Source organism: Neoarius graeffei, chromosome 18 (assembly GCF_027579695.1).
Source record: "Neoarius graeffei isolate fNeoGra1 chromosome 18, fNeoGra1.pri, whole genome shotgun sequence".
Lineage (NCBI taxonomy): Eukaryota > Metazoa > Chordata > Actinopteri > Siluriformes > Ariidae > Neoarius > Neoarius graeffei.
Window position 1 is genome coordinate 27,732,414 of NC_083586.1, and position 20,713 is coordinate 27,753,126.

General features: G+C 45.2%; 1 protein-coding gene across 3 annotated transcripts in view; it reads left to right on the top strand.

The window, feature by feature from the left end:
• The first annotated feature begins 2,968 nt into the window (after positions 1–2,968).
• Positions 2,969–20,713, top strand: part of runx1 (RUNX family transcription factor 1) — an 84,173-nt gene continuing 66,428 nt past the window's right edge. For 2 of the 3 annotated variants that reach the window (XM_060898630.1, XM_060898632.1), the window contains exons 1-2: positions 3,103–3,212; positions 3,331–3,471. In XM_060898630.1, the coding sequence (XP_060754613.1) occupies positions 3,134–3,212; positions 3,331–3,471 (220 nt within the window). In that variant the 5' untranslated portion in view covers positions 3,103–3,133. Of the gene's footprint in view, positions 3,076–3,102; positions 3,213–3,330; positions 3,472–20,713 lie in introns of those variants that run through there. The other variant, XM_060898631.1, reaches the window with a different exon arrangement.

Genomic DNA, 20,713 nt, shown 5'->3' on the forward strand with positions numbered 1-20,713 from the left:
ACACCGCCTAGTGGTCAGTGTTAGTAATTACCAGTCATACACGCCGCCTAGTGGCCAGTGTTAGTAATTACCAGTCATACACGCCGCCTAGTGGCCAGTGTTAGTAATTACCAGTCATACACACCGCCTAGTGGTCACTGTTAGTAATTACCAGTCATACACACCGCCTAGTAGTTAGTAATTACCAGTCATACACGCCGCCTAGTAGTTAGTAATTACCAGTCATACACGCCGCCTACACGGTGGCGTAGTGGTTAGCGCTGTCGCCTCACAGCAAGAAGGTCCTGGCTTCGAGCCCTGGGGCCGGCGAGGGCCTTTCTGCGGAGTTTGCATGTTCTCCCCGTGTCCGCGTGGGTTTCCCCCACAGTCCAAAGACATGCAGGTTAGGTTAACTGGTGACTCTAAATTGACCGTAGGTGTGAGTGTGAATGGTTGTCTGTGTCTATGTGTCAGCCCTGTGATGACCTGGCGACTTGTCCAGGGTGTACCCCGCCTTTCGCCCATAGTTAGCTGGGATAGGCTCCAGCTTGCCTGCGACCCTGTAGAAGGATAAAGCGGCTAGAGATAATGAGATGAGATGAGACATACCGCCTAGTGGCCAGTGTTAGTAATTACCAGTCATACACACCGCCTAGTGGCCAGTGCTAGCCAGTAAAGAAATAAAACAAAAGAGACTGGCTATGATATAAGAAAATTCTACAACCCAGAAACAGATGGGAGCTCCGCTTTTAGGCAGTGCCTAAATCTATATATTATACAGTTAAATATATTCGTTGAACTGTGTTTCAACAAAACACAGTAATTAGAAATAAGAGACATAAGCAGTTGTGTTTTGTCTTTAAAAGAAATGTACCTCATGAATGTCTGATATTCCACCCTGGGTCACATCCTTGCTTTGTTCTTCCAGACCCAGGAATGGAAAAACACCAGTATTATATAAACCATAATATAATAAGTTGTGGGTTTTTTTTTTTTTTTGTCCTATGAGAAGGAAGTCTTTGCTCTCAGATATACAGTACCAGTGAACTGTTTGGACACACTTACTCATTCATAGTACTGAGTACCTTTAATTTTTTTATTTATACTTCTTTTGCATTGTAACTCTTTTTTTGCCATTCACATACATTATTTTTCCCACAGTATTTTCTGTTCTTTTTAACTTTGTTACTATGTGTAGCTTATTACCATTTTTGTTAGGTGGTATCTTTTTTTTTGGGGGGGGGGGGGGGGGATCTAACATACCTGTTAAACATGATACCGATCCTGAGTTTTCTTTGTTCATATTATAACACAGCCAGTTCAACGAAACACAGTTATTAGAAATAGGAGACATAAGCAGTTGTGTTTTGTCTTTAAAAGAAATGTACATCATTAATGTCTGATATTCCACCCTAGCTCACATCTTTGCAGACCCAGGACTGGAAAAACACTGGTTATTTGACTCAAAGGGGTTAGAACCCATTGTTCAGTTCTACATTGCCATTAGACATTGACAGATACTGTTAGGCGATATCAAACTCAAATGCTAATCAGTGGCATAACCAGGACAGGAAATTCTGATCCTGTATCATCCAGTTAAACTTATGAATGGCTTAAAAGTTATCTGGTGAGCTGTAACTTGTTGCCAGTGTTTGGGAGTCACAAAAAGTCTCATCTTCATGTCCGTAAAATACTACACTAATTACCCAACATGCTGTATAACTAATAAGCTGCACAAGAGCAATTCCAGTGTACTCCATACATTTTATGAAAGTTTTAGTCATTAAACTAATCAGAGGTCTAGAACCCTGAAAATATAACGCAGCTGGCCACTGAGAGTCTCCATGTCCCAAAGTGTATCAGAGTCCAAGTTGGAAACCTGAGAGGGAGGCACAGCAGCTGGCCGCACACGCTATTGCGAACTGCCACACTCCGCCCCACCATACTTGACCCCAATGCGCAAATTGTTGTGTGGAAAAGTGAGCACAGGTGTGGGTGTGTTTGGCATGTGCTGGGGGCGTGGTGGAGGTGGAGGTGTACTTGGGTACGTTACAAGTGGGGGTGTAGAGACTGGGAGTGGATGCAGGTGTCTGAGTGTGATATAATGGGCATTGAGAGTTTGCCAGAGGCCTTGCAGAACAAAATTAGTCGTTCGTAAAGAACCTATCTTCTGACAGACAGTGCTCCTGTGCAAGCTTACTCAGATATATAGTTGTCTGTGCAATATAATAAACATCCTTGCATGTTAGCGTAGATTGTGGAATAAGCATATCATCAGCAACAGGTATAAAATTTTGCACAAACGATCATGTGAATATATTTTGAGTGTATAAATAAGTAAACACGTTTTGCCTGCAGAAGAAGTTGATGAAAGCGATATGAAAAGATGACATGTAAATTCTGACAGGGTGAAACTGTCAAATGATGATAGAGACAGAGAACTAATTGTGTGCTCTCCTGGAGAGGGATTTGCATGGATAGACTGGTTGCACAGTGACTTGCCTCTCCATGACTGTGTCATTGGCATACATACACATACTCTGAAACTTTGAAACAGTGGCATTGTTTATACACTTGTACTCGTTTTTTGTTGTTGTTGTTGTTGTTGTTGTTGTTATTGCATTGTTGCATATTGCACAAAAATATATCAGTTTTTTGACTTGTCAGGTAAATTTGCACAGCATGAGAGCTAATAGACTATGCCACAACACCTGATTTGTACAAAAGAAAAGCAGATTTAAAAAAAAAGTCCAAATGAAATTGGCTTCAGTGCAGAACATGTGACCATAGTGGTCCAATGAGGCTTGAGCAGATAGGGTTAGGGTTTTTTTTATAGAAAGGAAGAGTTAAATTTGTTGCCTGGGTTGGGTGAAGCTTTCTGTGGGCCACTAAAACCACAAACCAAAACTGTGACCAGTCACGGTTCTCTGAGCCTCAGGGAAAAGTGAAATAAAGATAGAGAGAGAGAACTAGAAGGAACTGAGGCAAGGAGGCTGCTGAGTGTACGTGCAGAAGTCAGTGTGAATCACCCGGATTATTGCAAGAAAAAAAAGAAACCACAGCGACACATTTCTGCTCCTTCTGCTTTGCACAAGGGTAAGCATCAGTCGACCGCAGTCTGACCACCGATCACTATCTGCACTGTCTCTCAACCATGCACAACACCCAAGGACACAACTGCCATGACACCACAACTGGAGAAGCATTGGATAATCATGTGGCTGAGGGTGTGGGTGTGTATGCTGGGGATTTTGTTCAGATTTGGGGCAGTGTGTAGAATGGATGTCAAATTTAGACCTTTTCTGCTTTCAGCATGCGTACACTTCATGGCTGTATCTTTGATCTGTACAGGGCAAAGATCAGAGCCGGTCAAAATTAAGAGCCAGATCAAGTTAGAAGTACTGGATGGTGTTTTCCAGAAGCAACCAGTCAACATGGCTTCAAACAGCATCTTTGAGACCTTTCCGTCCTACCAGTCTTGCTTTACCAGGGGTGAGTCATTGACTTTACATTTAGTTCAGTAGCGTTGAGAGTACTTCAGCGGTGTTTGAAATTTTTTGTTTTGTTTTGTATTAAGAGGGACTGAAGAAGAAGTTGCCGAGTTTTTCTCGAGTGCACACTATGCAAAGTGATACCCATGCAAGATGGAGATGTATATGTAAAATGACTTTTCATGATTGTTGATTTGCTGTGTCAGTAGTATAGTGAAATCTTTTGGCTGTATCCGAAAACCACAGGGCTGTGGGTTAGTGAGTGCTTCACTGGTTAACCTCACTACACCATCAACAACATAGCAGCCTGTAAATGCATGCACTTGGACTCTGAGATGCTTTCTAGGGCATATGTTAATACAGAAACAAAATGATATTGTGTGAAATCTTATTGTCTGTTTAGACATTGAGGCTCAGGGGAATTGCTTATGACTGAAGTTAATTACTTTTATTGAGATTTGGATTATTACAACTTTATAGGTACTTCACTGTGACTTGTCCATTAACAAGATCAGAGGTTTTATGGAAAATATTTTCATTCAATAATAGTTTGGTCAATACTTTATTTATTTATATATTGTAGTCAGCTGGTGGATATCAGAGAGAGGTTAAGGATCAGAGTCAGTCTAATAAAGGACTTGATGAACTGCAGACTCAATAGCCATCCAATCTCATGACGGACTTGTTAAAAACTATCATCTATTACCAAAAATATTAATATTTTTAAAAATTGCAAACATTTTATGTGCTCCAGAATACCCAAACATATCTGAATGAGCTCGAGCTCGATGCAGCATACAGTACACATCATCTCAATTTGTATTACTGTAGCACAACTCAGACTTGTGTTACATATCAGTCAAATCTACTGCAACAGAAATGGAGAAGTTTTAATCACTAATGAAAAGTCCTTTAACCTCTATATATATGCTAAAAGTGTGAGTCAGTGTGCTCTTCTATGTTTTCAGCTTTACATTTCTCAAAACATTCTGTTTAACCATATAAATGACAAAACTAGCAATTGATTTGGTTGAACATTGTGTTTGTGTGAATGTATTTTGATAAATGATGGCAATATTCGGATGCAGCTTCACATTTTGGTTGCCAGAGTAATAAGTTTTAAGGATGACAACTTGTCTGTGTGCTCTTCATGAAAAGATCGAGCATGTTGTTTTTGTTTCCTGACTCTTTGGTGCATGCACATTCATGTGTCTTGCAAGCGCTGTCAGTTAACACAGGAAGTTTATCAGTCGCACCCGACTCTCGCTCAAAAACTAACAGCCTTGGAGGAACTTTTCTGTTTCTCACATACTCTCTCCACAGTTTCTTTATGAAAAGACTTCTGAAAAGGATTATTAGTTTTAGGTGGTATAGTATGACAATGTGATAACTTGAGAACTCGATATCACAGTTTTGTTTTGTTTTTTTTGCTCTATCACTTTTTAGGCACTTCATATTTCCTAATATGAAATTATACACCACATATCTTTAAATAGCAAATGCATTTGCTAAAGATTTATATTTTGGCCTAATATTGATATCTACATGTGCATGCTTGTTATTTACAGCTTGTCAGGACAGAGATGCTTCAAGATTATGATCTCAAACTGCATCCACTTCGTGGTGCTTTTGTGCATGGATTACGTCCTTTTTTTTGGTTATACTGTATATGTTGGTGTTGACAGTACACACAGTACACACCTGCGTTTAATCTGGAAATGTATAAGAATATGATTGGTGGATCTCAGTCTTTGTGGTTTCTCTGCTCTCCCAGTTTCATGCACACAAGCCTGCACACACATGAGGATTCTGTTTTTGTCATTCTGTGGCTTTGATTCATCGCTTCTTTCTTGTTCTGAAACCTACTGTATAAACACACATAGAGTATCAGTCAAAAGTTTGGACACACCTACACATTCATAGGGGTTTCTGTATTGTGACTATTTTCTACATTGTAGAGCAATACTGAATACATCAAAACTATGATATAAAATATGGAACATATATGGAATTATATTTCATATTTTAGATTCTTCAAAGTAGGGTGACACAGTGGTGTAGTGGTTCGCACTGTTGCTTCACAGCAAGAAGGTCCTGGGTTCGAGCCCAGCTCCTGACAAGGGCTTTTCTGTGTGGGGTTTGCATGTTCTGCCTGGGTTTCCTCTGGGTGCTCCAGTTTCCCCCACAGTCCAAAGACATGCAGGTTAGGCTAATTGGTGGCTCTAAATTGACCGTAGGTGTGAACAGTTGCTTGTCTCTACGTGTCAGCCCTGCAATGATCTGGTGACTTGTCCAGGGTGTACCCTGCCTCTCGCCCATAGTCAGCTGAGATAGGCTCCAGCTTGACTGTGACCATGCCCAGGATAAGTGCTACAGATAACGGATGGATTCTTCAAAGTAGCCAGCGTTTTGCACACTATTGGCATTATCTTAACCAGCTTCATGAGGTGGTCACCTGGAATGCTTTTCAATTAACAGGTGTGCCTCATCCAAAGTTAATTAGTGCAATTTCTTGCCTTCTTAATGCGTTTGAGATCAAACCGTAAATAGTAAATAATAAAAATACAGTAAATAGCCCAATTCCACAACTGTAATAATCTGTATTATGTCAACAACAGCTCAACTAAGTAAAGAGAAACAACATCCATTATTACTTTGAGACATAAAGTGTCTTTTAATTAATAAAAATAAAGAAAAAGCATTGAATTAGAAGGTGTGTCCAAACTTTTGACTGGTACTGTACACACACACACACGCACACACACACACACACTTCATATCTATACATGTAGTACCCATGAACTTGAAACTGTTGTACCATGATGTGAATCACAATTTTGTCCCAAATATTAAAAAATGTAAGCTGGTTCTCTACATATACCCACATACGATAATGATCTTTGGAAAAATACATACACAGTTCTACAAGTGATATTTCAGCTTGTAGAAATTTGCTTTGCTGACAACTTCATAGCTTAGTAATTAGACTATCACTGGAATTGTTACATGAAATTTTATTGTAATAAACTACCTTGGTGCAATAATTCTGGTTCTATCTTGGAAGGATTTTGAAGAGCTTTTGTGCACCAAAGCATGACAGCTTGCTGTTTATGTTACAGTGCCTTGCAAAAGTATTCATACCCCTTGAACTTTTTCACATTTTTTCACCTTACAACCACGAACTTAAACGTTTTTTATTGAGATTTTATGTGATAGACCAACACAGAGTAGCACATAATTGTGAAGTGAAACGAAAATGATAAATGGTCTTCAAAATTTTAAACAAATAAAAATCTGAAAAATGTGATGTGCATTAGTATTCAGCCCCCCTGAGTCAATACTTTGTAGAGCCACCTTTTGCTGCAATTACAGCTGCAAGTCTTTTGTGGTATGTCTCTACCAGCTTTGCACATCTAGACACTGAAATGTTTGCCCATTCTTCTTTGCAAAATAGCTCAAGCTCAGCCAGATTGGATGGAGAGCATCTGTGAACAGCAATTTTCAAGTCTTGCCACAGATGCTCAATGGGATTTAGGTCTGGACTTTGACTGGGCCATTCTAACACATGAATATTCTTTGATCTAAACCATTCCATTGTAGCTCTGGCTGTATGTTTAGGGTCATTGTCTTGCTGGAAGGTGAATCTCCTTCCCAGTCTCAAGTCTTTTGCAGCCTCCAACAGGTTTTCTTCCAGGATTGCCCTGTATTTAGCTCCATCCATCTTCCCATCAACTCTGACCAGCTTCCCTGTCCCTGCTGAAGAAAAGCATCCCCATAGCATGATGCTGCCACCACCATGTTTCACAGTGGGGATGGTGTGTGCAGGGTGATGAGCAGTGTTAGTTTTCCGCCACACATAGCGCTTTGCATTTAGGCCAAAAAGTTCAACTTTGGTCTCATCTGACCAAAGCACCTTCTTCCACATGTTTGCTGTGTCCTCTACATGGCTTCTTATGCCTGTCTTTCAACAATGGCTTTCTTCTTGCCACTCTTCCAAAAAGGCCAGATTTGTGGAGTGTACGATTTATACAGTAGTTGTCCTGTGCACAGATTCTCCCACCTGAGCTGTGGATTTCTGCAGCTCCTCCAGAGTGATCATGGGCCTCTTGGCTGCTTCTCTGACCAGTGCTCTCCTTGTTCGCTCTGTCAGTTTAGGTGGATGGCCATGTCTTAGTAGGTTTGCAGTTGTGCCATACTTTTTCCATTTTTGAATGATGGATTGAACAGTGCTTCTTGAGATGTTCAGAGCTTGGGATATTTTTTTATAACCTAACTGTGCTTTAAACTTCTCCAGAACTTTATCCTTGACCTGTCTGGTGAGTTCTTTGGTCTTCATGATGCTGTTTGTTCTTCAGTGTTCTCTAACAAACCACTGAGGCCTTCACAGAGCAAGTGTATTTATGCTGAGAGTAAATTACACACAGTAGGACTCTATTAACTAATTAGATGACTTCTGAAGGCAATTGATTGCACTGGATTGTATTTAGAGGTATCAGAGGACAGGGGGCTGAATACTAATGCACACCACATTTTTCAGATTTTTATTTGTTTAAAATTTTGAAGACCATTTATCATTTTCGTTTCACTTCACAATTATGTGCTACTCTGTGTTGGTCTATCACATAAAATCTCAATAAAAAACTTTTAAGTTTGTGGTTGTAAGGTGGAAAAATGTGAAAAAGTTCAAGGGGTATGAATACTTTTGCAAGGCACTGTATATGTTCAAAATTTTGAGTCATGAGAGATCTGGGAGGTTTGGGATTAAGTGGAGGCTATATTCACCCACCTTACTCCACAGTACTTTCCAGTGAAGCCATTTTCTATTATTCTGTCACTCATCTTCACCAGCTTCCTTCTCCCAAACTCTTAACATCCGTTCTGGCACCTCCAGCCCTGGTGATCAACCCATATATCTACAGGTGTCTAACTAAAGATGATGGCTGTATAAGGTGGCTTTTGTACTCCTGTGGTCCACTGCCTCCCTTATGAGGGATTTATGGCCATCACCCCGCTTCATGTCCGAGGCTTGAGGATGGAGCCAAAGAGCCTACATTCTAGTAGCCGAACGCCTGCCCATTGCTGATTCTGGTTATCAGCATCCACAGGCAGTCAAGAAGGAAATTGGCCACCCTGCCAGATCCCCACAAATTCAAATAGGGACCCACACAAGCCTATAATTCTTCCATTTGACCTTAATCAGTTGGATAACTCATGTAAATTATGCTTTATGTGCATGAATGATGGCCAGACTTACCACAGTTTTTATTATAAGATTGGGGTCTGAGTGATGTGTAATTTCTTTTAACACCTTACTTGCTGATATTGCATTAAGCATAATTTTTTATTTATATATATATATATATATATATATATATATATATATATATATATATATATATATATATATATAAAATGGAATACATTATTTGTATTATGCAATGATCCATATAAATGCTAGCATCCCCCTGTAATTCCGGTGTGCAATAAATGCTCAGCTCCATGCACTCCTTCTTGAGCAGAGGCATTTCTGGGACATTTGAATCTTTAATATCTCATTCACTTGAAAGAAATTTTTCAATAAATGCTGATGTCATCATAACAGACTCCAGTGACAGTTGGAGCCACAGAGCTGGTCAGTGGCTGGGGATCTATTGAGTTTCTTTTCCTGACTGCACCCACTGTATCACTGTGACTGGATGGATTTTCAACTCCGCTGGCCTACTTCCTTTACAGAGACTTGGTGACTGCAGAACCTGGGAACTGCTGAAATAGAGTCTGTTGTCCAGCAGACAGGCCACTATCGAGCCCCAGTCTCGGACAGCAGCAGAACAGGGAGGTAACGTGCGGCGCCACTGCTGGGCACAAGTTTCAGAGAGCTGAGTTAAAGTTGCTGGGAAATGGGTCTTGGAAATTGAACATGGGTGTGAGTTGAGGTGGTCAAGAAAAGCTAGGTGACAAATATTGTATTATATTATATGGATATGAGTGTTTTACTGGGAAATACACCACCGTTCAAAAGTTTGGGGTCACTTTGAAATTTCCTTATTTTTGAAAGAAAAGCACTGTTCTTTTCAATGAAGATCACTTTAAACTAATCAGAAATCCACTCTATACATTGCTAATGTGGTAAATGACTATTCTAGCTGCAAATGTCTGGTTTTTGGTGCAATATCTCCATAGGTGTATAGAGGCCCATTTCCAGCAACTCTCACTCCAGTGTTCTAATGGTACAATGTGTTTGCTCATTGCCTCAGAAGGCTAATGGATGATTAGAAAACCCTTGTACAATCATGTTAGCACAGCTGAAAACAGTTGAGCTCTTTAGAGAAGCTATAAAACTGACCTTCCTTAGAGCAGATTGAGTTTCTGGAGCATCACATTTGTGGGGTCGATTAAATGCTCAAAATGGCCAGAAAAATGTCTTGACTATATTTTCTATTCATTTTACAACTTATGGTGGTAAATAAAAGTGTGACTTTTCATGGAAAACACAAAATTGTCTGGGTGACCCCAAACTTTTGAACAGTAGTGTACACCACTCTTTTTTTTTTTGCAGTCCGGTTTCCATTAAATCGTGTGCTCTGATTGGCTCGCAAGCGGCCCAGAATCCTACAATCCAGACCCCGGTTACAGACCTTTGGCAACTCACTCATTCACAACAACAACAAACATAGTAGCAATTTTTTGTCAACATTTTTTGTCGCCTAGATCAGGGAAGTGATCTAGATCAAGTTTTCTTTTCGGAAAATTCCGAGCTGACGTAGCTTGTCAAACAGGTTTTTGATGAGCTTGTAGCAGGTTTGCTCTAAATATGATTTCCCTTTCGGGCACTCTCATTTTCTGTTATAATTTGGTAAAGAAAAAATTAAATATATTATTTACCAGCTTAGGCGGTACAGTGGTGTGGTGGTTAGCGCTGTCGCCTCACAGCAAGAAGGTCTGGGTTCGAGCCCCATGGCCGGCAAGGGCCTTTCTGTGTGGAGTTTGCATGTTCTCCCCGTGTCCGCGTGGGTTTCCTCCGGGTGCTCCGGTTTCCCCCACAGTCCAAAGACATGCAGGTTAGGTTAACTGGTGACTCTAAATTGACCGTAGGTGTGAATGTGAGTGTGAATGGTCTGTGTCTATGTGTCAGCCCTGTGATGACCTGGCGACTTGTCCAGGGTGTACCCCGCCTTTCGCCCGTAGTCAGCTGGGATAGGCTCCAGCTTGCCTGCGACCCTGTAGAAGGATAAAGCGGCTAGAGATAATGAGATGAGATGAGATTTACCAGCTTAGGCGGTACAGTGGTGTGGTGGTTAGCGCTGTCGCCTCACAGCAAGAAGGTCTGGGTTCGAGCCCCGTGGCCGGCGAGGGCCTTTCTGTGTGGAGTTTGCATGTTCTCCCCGTGTCCGCGTGGGTTTCCTCCGGGTGCTCCGGTTTCCCCCACAGTCCAAAGACATGCAGGTTAGGTTAACTGGTGACTCTAAATTGACCGTAGGTGTGAATGTGAGTGTGAATGGTTGTCTGTGTCTATGTGTCAGCCCTGTGATGACCTGGCGACTTGTCCAGGGTGTACCCCGCCTTTCGCCCGTAGTCAGCTGGGATAGGCTCCAGCTTGACTGCGACCCTGTAGAACAGGATAAAGCGGCTAGAGATAATGAGATGAAATGAGATTTACCAGCTTAAGGTCAGTCTGTATCGTGAAATACCATGACCTTGGCCTTGAAAATACTGACCTCGGCCCAGTGGCCTCGGTCAGTATTTTCAAGACCTTGGTTACGGTATTTCACGATATAGACCTCCCAGATGGTAAATAATATATATGTATTTTTCATACAACTACATCCAGGACATGGAGAACCAAAACCGTGACATAAATCTCTATATGTCACTCATGAGGAACTCGATGAATTGTTTTGATAAATTTGGGTACTTTTTGTTTGTGAATGTGTCTATTTAATAAAAAGAAAATCACATGTTGGCTTGAAGATATGAAGTTTATTTTCTCATGTTGAAAAACATTTTTCAGACAAAATACATTGCGGATCCGAGTGACATATTTCCTGATATTTCACTCTGATGATGTCATTCCCAGTGTTTTCCCGCTGACTAGATGTGCGTTGTCAAAATGGTGAACCAGTTCAAAATGTAAATTATTTTTATTAACTTGCGGGGGGGGGGGTTTGTGTATGTGTCCATATAATATAAAGAACATTACACAGTTGCACAAAGATATGAAGTTTATCTTCTCGTGTTGAAAATATTTTCACTCATTTGCTTCGCTCACTCTTGAATATGTCCACCACTTGAAGATAAACTTCATATCTTCATGCAGCCATGTAATATTCTCTATTTATAAATGTGTCACCTACTAGACATGTTTATATTAAAGCCTCCTCTTGTAAGGGTCAATTTTTAAATTGTGCCTCTGAAACAGAAATATCACTCTAAGTCATAGCATTGTTTACATCTGTACAAAGCATTCTGACTCATTTACTACAGCAGCTTCATTGTATGAACTAATTGTCAAGGCCTTCATGTGGTGAATTCAGGGCCAGAAACAAGGAAAACACGCATCTCAGTAGTATTGGTTGAAACTAGTGTTATGATTGAGCACTGCACTGTAACTATTCTACCCGAAATAGTTTATCCCATACTCAAAATATCAAAATACCAAAATTAATATCAATTGACCCACCATCTCATACCACTGAAGGCTCACTCACAGCACGCCGTACGTGCTACTACGGGCAGTCTATGGTAAAAAATTTGGCAAAACCGTGCTTGAAACTTGTGCAACACTTGCGTGTGTTCAGCGCCGTAGAAGGTCGCAGACTGGCCATGGAGACTTGGTCCTGCACATGCAAATTCTATGGGTCTTGCGAAAAATCAAGAACGCATACACTACGTACGGGACCCGTACTTCTTTTGTACGCCTGAACCAAGTCAGCAGCACGGCTAGTAGCATACATGTCAAGTTATACATTTTCCCCGCATTTTGTACGGGAAAATGCAATTTTTTGGCTAATACTGTGTACACTGATTTTCATACGGGAAAATTACGTTTTGTATCAGAGATTTTTTTTTCCCTTACTCCAAGAAAATTTTCTTAGCATCCACCATTTATTTTTTCAAACACGCATGTACAATGAAACGGAACTATTTTCGATTTATGTGGGTTTATAGTTGCACGTGGTTTTCTCAGTCATTTAAGTACATTGGCTCGGACTGCCCAGACTTCTGTAACGGCTGCAGAAGTTATGTTCTACCAATTTCTTGTGGAACACAACATCCTCCCGACTGTGGCAGACCATTTTTCGCAGCTAGCGAAAAAAAAAAGTTTCCTGATTCAAAGACTGCAAAGGTAAGCATTTGTGGGGTTTTTTTTTTTAAATTTTTTACTGTTTGCATGTAGGAAAGCTTCCTCCATTATCATGATAATTTAGGGAGGCGATACTGGGAGTCGCTGTTTATACAACGGCAACTGTAGTTACCTGGCAATTTCTGGTTTTGTTTCCCTAAACATTTTAATTGCTGATAGACATTATATGTACAGTAGACACAGATGACCAACACCCGTTACTACCATCAGTCGTCAGTAAACTGGGAAAGTATTGAATGAAGAGTAATGGTGGTAATGACTGTTGGTAACCTGTCTCTAAAATGTGTAGTAGGGGATGGAAGCAATTTAACACCATCTACAGTGGTGCTTGAAAGTTTGTGAACCCTTTAGAATTTTCATATTTCTGCATAAATATGACCTAAAACATCATCAGATTTTCACACAAGTCCTAAAAGTAGATAAAGAGAACCCAGTGAAACAAATGAGACAAAAATATTATTATTATTATAAAAAGTCAGCAGCGCGGCTAGTAGGGGCTTTTTGCGATGACAGTAAGATGCATGAGTGACACACGGTCATTGTACGAGTGACGTGCCTCAGAAGTACTACACAAGTATTCCACACTTGCTATTTGTATTTATAAGAATATAAATAAGTACCTTAGAGGGTTTTGCCCCAGTGACAAGCCGTTGTACCCCCAAAGGTACAATAACGTACAACCCCGATTCCAAAAGAGTTGGGACAAAGGACAAATTGTAAATAAAAACGGAATGCAATAATTTACAAATCTCAAAAACCGATATTGTATTCACAATAGAACATAACATATCAAATGTCGAAAGTGAGACATTTTGAAATTTCATGCCAAATATTGGCTCACGGCATGGTGGTGTAGTGGTTAGCGCTGTCGCCTCACAGCAAGAAGGTCCTGGGTTCGAGCCCCGGGGCCAGCGAGGGCCTTTCTGTGTGGAGTTTGCATGTTCTCCCCGTGTCCGCGTGGGTTTCCTCCGGGTGCTCCGGTTTCCCCCACAGTCCAAAGACATGCAGGTTAGGTTAACTGGTGACTCTAAATTGACCGTAGGTGTGAGTGTGAATGGTTGTCTGTGTCTATGTGTCAGCCCTGTGATGACCTGGCGACTTGTCCAGGGTGTACCCCGCCTTTCGCCCATAGTCAGCTGGGATAGTCTCCAGCTTGCCTGCGACCCTGTAGAAGGATGAAGCGGCTAGAGATGATGAGATGAGATGAGATGAGAATATTGGCTCATTTGAAATTTCATGACAGCAACACATCTCAAAAAAGTTTGGACAGGGGCAATAAGAGGCTGGAAAAGTTAAAGGTAGAAAAAAGGAACAGCTGGAGGACCAAATTGCAACTCATTAGGTCAATTGGCAATAGGTCATTAACATGACTGGGTATAAAAAGAGCATCTTGGAGTGGCAGCGGCTCTCAGAAGTAAAGATGGGAAGAGGATCACCAATCCCCCTAATTCTGCGCCGACAATGTGGAGCAATATCAGAAAGGAGTTCGACAGTGTAAAATTGCAAAGAGTTTGAACATATCGTCATCTACAGTGCATAATATCATCAAAAGATTCAGAGAATCTGGAAGAATCTCTGTGCGTAAGGGTCAAGGCCAGAAAACCATACTGGGTGCCCGTGATCTTCGGGCCCTTAGACGGCACTGCATCACATACAGGCATGCTTCTGTATTGGAAATCACAAAATGGGCTCAGGAATATTTCCAGAGAACATTATCTGTGAACACAATTCATCGCGCCATCCGCCGTTGCCAGCTAAAACTCTATAGTTCAAAGAAGCCGCCGTATCTAAACATGATCCAGAAGCACAGACGTCTTCTCTGGGCCAAGGCTCATTTAAAATGGACTGTGGCAAAGTGGAAAACTGTTCTGTGGTCAGACGAATCAAAATTTGAAGTTCTTTATGGAAATCAGGGACGCCGTGTCATTCGGACTAAAGAGGAGAAGAACAACCCAAGTTGTTATCAGCGCTCAGTTCAGAAGCCTGCATCTCTGATGGTATGGGGTTGCATTAGTGCATGTGGCATGGGCAGCTTACACATCTGGAAAGATACCATCAATGCTGAAAGGTATATCCAGGTTCTAGAGCAACATTTGCTCCCATCCAGACAACGTCTCTTTCAGGGAAGACCTTGCATTTTCCAACATGACAATGCCAAACCACATACTGCATCAATTACAGCATCATGGCTGCGTAGAAGAAGGGTCCGGGTACTGAACTGGCCAGCCTGCAGTCCAGATCTTTTACCCATAGAAAATATTTGGCGCATCATAAAACGGAAGATACGACAAAAAAGACCTAAGACAGTTGAGCAACTAGAATCCTACATTAGACAAGAATGGGTTAACATTCCTATCCCTAAACTTGAGCAACTTGTCTCCTCAGTCCCCAGACATTTACAGACTGTTGTAAAGAGAAAAGGGGATGTCTCACAGTGGTAAACATGGCCTTGTCCCAACTTTTTTGAGATGTGTTGTTGTCATGAAATTTAAAATCACCTAATTTTTCTCTTTAAATGATACTGTGGCAGCGGGGGCGTGGTCAAGCGCCGGTCTGTGACAGGAGGGCGGAGTCGGGGAAGGTAAGTGGCAGAATCGCTACACCTGAGGGTAATTAACCTGTGTTTTGTGTGTGTTTTCCCCAGTAAACCGCGCCCTACTTAAGGAAGGAGAGGGAGAGCGGAGGGGAGCTTCCCCAGAGGAGACTACAGTGTGTGTGCGTGCGTGTCTCTGACTGTTGGGTTACTTTGTCCGACTGAAAAGTACGGCAATAAAGCCTTCTGTTAACCTTGATCTCTGTCCTGCCGTCCTCTGTGCTCCACCCACACGTTATTCACGCTACAGTGGTGCCGAAACCCAGGAAGGTGGAGCATCAGTCCTGCAGCCCCATGGAATCCTCCCCATTCGTGGACTTGGTCCACGCCCTCGCCATGGCTCAGCAGAGCCAGCACCAGGCACTCGTCACGCTCCGGAAGGAGCAGAAGCGCCGCTTCGAAGCCCTGGTGCTGGCTCAGCAGGAAGATCGAGAGGCGTTCTGGCATCTCCTCGCGTCGGCGGGGTCCACCATCGCCCCGGCCGTGGGCCCGTCTCCCCTCACCTTAACCAAGATGGGCCCGCAGGACGACCCCGAGGCTTTCATCATGTTGTTCGAGCAGGTCGCCGAAGCCTCGGGGTGGCCAATGGAGCAGCCCGCGGTGCGCCTCCTCCCCCTCCTGACGGGAGAGGCGCAGCTGGCCGCACTACAGCTCCCCGCCGACCGCCGGCTGGCCCACGCCGACCTTCGCCGGGCTGTCCTCCAGCGCGTGGGGCGCACGCCGGAGCAGCAGCGCCAGCGCTTCCGCGCGCTGCGGATGGAGGAAGTCGGCAGCCCGTTCGCGTTCAGCCAGCAGCTCCGGGACGCCTGCTGGCGGTGGCTGAGGGCCGAAGATCGTGACACCGAGGGAATCATCGACCAGGTGGCGCTGGAACAGTTCATTGCCTGCTTACCAGCCGGAACCGCGAAGTGGGTCCAGTGCCACCGCCCGGCGTCGCTGGATCAGGCCATAGGACTGGCGGAGGATCATCTGGCGGCTGTTCCGGCGGCAGGACAACCAATGACATCATCTTCTCTCTCCTCTTCTCTCTCTCTTTCTCCCCCCCCCGTGTCCCGTCCTCGCCCCATTCCCCCACCACGGAGGCGGGGGCCGGCTCCACCCCAGCCGGCCCGCCGTACCCGTGGTGCCCTCCCGTATCTCCCTTCTGTGTCTGTCTCTCCCCCCCCTCAGGTGAGTGAGCCTCAGAACACAGCTGCAGAGGGAAGGCCCGGGCCGGTTTGCTGGCGCTGCGGGGAACCGGGCCACCTGCAGCAACAGTGTGCAGCGATGGAGGTGGGGGCGGTGGTGCGGATCCCCGACGCGCCAGAAGCTGCCCTCGATCGGGCCGGAGCGTATTGCATACCGGTAAGTGTACAAGGGGCTACATATCAGGCGTTGGTGGATTCAGGCTGCAATCAGACCTCGATCCGCCAAAGCCTGGTGCAAGACGAGGCATTGGGGGGAGCACAAGGGGTGAAGGTGTTGTGTGTGCACGGGGATATTCACAGCTACCCGTTGGTGTCGGTCCACATACATTTCAGAGGGGAAAAATCGATAGTGAAGGCGGCGGTTAATCCTCGCCTTACCCACTCTTTGATCTTGGGGACTGATTGGCCAGGATTTCGGGGTTTGATGGCACGCCTAGTAAAGAGTGGGTCCTGCCGATTGTCAGGGGAGGGTCCCGGTGTCACTTTGGCTGGAGCTGCGGTCGCAGAGCCATCTACGTCATCTCCGCGACAGAGTGAGGAGCCCCCGGCCCCTCCTCTTTCTATTGGGGAATCCCTCAAGGATTTCCCACTGGAACAATCGCGAGACGAGACTCTGCAACACGCGTTTGACCAAGTGAGAGTAATCGATGGTCAAACGCTCCAGCCGAACGCCACCCCGTCCTTCCCCTATTTTTCCATTTTGAAGGCTAGGTTATACCGAGTGACGCAGGACACTCAGACGACAGAGCGAGTCACCCAGTTGTTAATTCCAAAGAGCCGCCGGGAATTGGTATTCCAGGCGGCTCACTTTAATCCCATGGCTGGACACCTCGGGCAGGATAAGACACTCGCCCGGATAATGGCCCGATTCTATTGGCCGGGGATTCGCGGCGACGTCCATAAGTGGTGTACGGCGTGCCGCGAACGCCAGTTAGTAAATCCAGCGGCCATTCCAAAAGCGCCCTTGCACCCCCTACCATTAATTGAGACCCCGTTCGAAAGAATTGGGATGGATCTCATTGGGCCATTAGATCGGTCAACACGAGGGTACCGCTTTATATTGGTTCTGGTGGACTATGCAACGCGATACCCGGAAGCGGTGCCTCTTCGCAATATCTCAGCACGCAGTATTGCAGAGGCCCTCTTCCACGTCATCTCCCGGGTTGGAATCCCGAAAGAGATTCTGACTGACCAAGGCACCTCGTTTATGTCACGAACACTGAGCGAACTGTATGGGCTACTGGGTATTAAGCCGATCCGCACCAGCGTTTATCACCCACAGACGGACGGTTTAGTTGAACGGTTCAATCGCACCCTCAAGAATATTATCAAAAAATTCGTAAGTGAGGACGCACGTAACTGGGATAAGTGGCTCGAACCCTTGCTGTTTGCAGTGCGAGAGGTCCCCCAAGCCTCCACGGGGTTCTCCCCGTTTGAATTATTATATGGGCATAAGCCGCGCGGCATCTTAGATGTACTGCAGGAAAATTGGGAGGAGGGACCTTCACAGAGCAAAAACAAAATTCAGTACGTTATGGATCTGCGCGCAAAACTCCACACGCTCACCCACCTAACTCAGGAGAATTTGTGGCAGGCCCAGGAACGGCAAACCCGCCTGTACAACAAGGGCACGCGCCTTAGAGAGTTCACTCCAGGAGATAAGGTACTCGTCCTGTTGCCCACGTCGAGCTCCAAATTAATCGCCAAGTGGCAAGGACCCTTTGAGGTCACACGGCGAGTCGGGGACGTCGACTATGAGGTTAGGCGAACGGACAGGGAGGGGGCACTACAGATCTACCACCTCAATCTGCTAAAACTCTGGAATGAGGAGGTCCCCGTGGCGTTGGTGTCGGTAGTTCCGGAGAAGGCGGAGCTGGGGCCGGAGGTCCAAAAAGGGACATTGGCATCTCGTACCTCTCCAGTCCCCTGTGGAGACCACCTCTCCCCGACCCAACTCACGGAGGTCGCCCAGTTGCAGGCCGAGTTTTCAGATGTGTTCTCGCCCCTGCCTGGTCGCACTAACCTCATAGAACACCACATAGAGACGCCCCCGGGGGTGGTAGTGCGTAGCCGTCCTTATAGATTACCCAAACACAAAAAAAAGGTGGTTCAGGAAGAACTTCAGGCCATGCTCGAAATGGGCATCGTCGAGGAGTCCCACAGTGACTGGAGCAGCCCGGTGGTCTTGGTTCCTAAGGCCGACGGCTCGGTCCGGTTCTGCGTGGACTATAGAAAAGTCAACGCGGTGTCTAAATTTGACGCGTACCCAATGCCTCGTATTGATGAGCTGCTCGATCGACTAGGCACGGCTCGCTTTTACTCGACACTGGATTTGATGAAGGGATATTGGCAGATCCCCTTGACTCCATTATCCCGGGAAAAAACGGCCTTTTCCACACCGTTCGGCTTACACCAGTTCGTCACACTTCCGTTTGGGCTGTTTGGGGCGCCCGCTACGTTTCAGCGGCTGATGGACCGGGTCCTCCGGCCCCACGCCACCTATGCGGCCGCTTACCTAGACGACATCATTATTTATAGTAATGACTGGCAGCGGCACCTGCAACACCTGAGGGCCGTCCTTAGGTCGCTGAGGCAGGCGGGGCTCACTGCCAACCCGAAGAAGTGTGCGATTGGGCGGGTGGAAGTACGGTATCTGGGCTTCCACTTGGGTAACGGGCAGGTGCGTCCCCAAATTAATAAGACAGCAGCGATTGCGGCCTGCCCGAGGCCCAAGACCTAAAAGGGGGTGAGACAGTTCCTGGGGCTGGCTGGCTATTATCGTAGGTTTATACCTAATTATTCGGACGTCACCAGCCCGCTGACTGACCTCACTAAAAAGGGGGCGCCAGATCCGGTCCAGTGGACGGAGCAGTGCCAGCGGGCTTTCTCTGAGGTAAAGGCTGCACTGTGTGGGGGGCCACTTTTGCACTCCCCTGACTTCTCTCTCCCTTTTTTGTTGCAGACGGATGCGTCGGACAGAGGGCTGGGAGCCGTTTTGTCCCAGCGGGTGGAGGGAGAGGATCGCCCCGTCCTATACATCAGCCGAAAGCTGTCAGTGCATGAGGGGCACTACAGCACAATCGAGAAAGAGTGCCTGGCGATCAAGTGGGCGGTCCTCGCCCTCCGTTACTACCTGCTGGGGCGCTCTTTCACCCTCTGTTCGGACCACGCGCCCCTCCAGTGGCTCCACCGCATGAAGGATGCCAACGCGCGGATCACCCATTGGTATCTGGCACTCCAACCCTTCAACTTCAAGGTGGTCCAGGGGGCGCAGATGGTCTTGGCGGACTTCCTCTCCCGTCAAGGGGGGGGGGAGTCAGCTGCGGGCCGGACGGGCGCCCGGCCTGAGTCGGGCGGTGGGGGTATGTGGCAGCGGGGGCATGGTCAAGCGCCGGTCTGTGACAGGAGGGCGGAGTCGGGGAAGGTAAGTGGCAGAATCGCTACACCTGAGGGTAATTAACCTGTGTTTTGTGTGTGTTTTCCCCAGTAAACCGCGCCCTACTTAAGGAGGGAGAGGGAGAGCGGAGGGGAGGGGAGCTTCCCCAGAGGAGACTACAGTGTGTGTGTGTGTGTGTGTGTGCGCGTGTCTCTGACTGTTGGGTTACTTTGTCCGACTGAAAAGTACGGCAATAAAGCCTTCTGTTAACCTTGATCTCTGTCCTGCCGTCCTCTGTGCTCCACCCACACGTTATTCACGCTACAGATACATTTTCTCAGTTTAAACATTTGATAATGTCATCTATGTTCTATTCTGAATAAAATATGAAATTTTGAAACTTCCACGTCATTGCATTCCGTTTTTATTTACAATTTGTACTTTGTCCCAACTTTTTTGGAATCAGGGTTGTACTTTATTTTCTGAGAGTGTACTGTCTAACCAGATGCTACCTCATCAATCTGAGTGTTAATGGAATAGAACAAAAATATGTCACTTGTCATGTTTCTGACAAACGGCTGAAGATGTGTCAGAAAGCCGAAAGTTACAACTTTTCAACTGACTGTTTACAAAGTGCTGACTCTGAAGACTCCTTCCAAAAATACTCATAAACATCTCCTCACTGAGAACATCACCATATCTATAATTACAAGCACAAAGCATCCG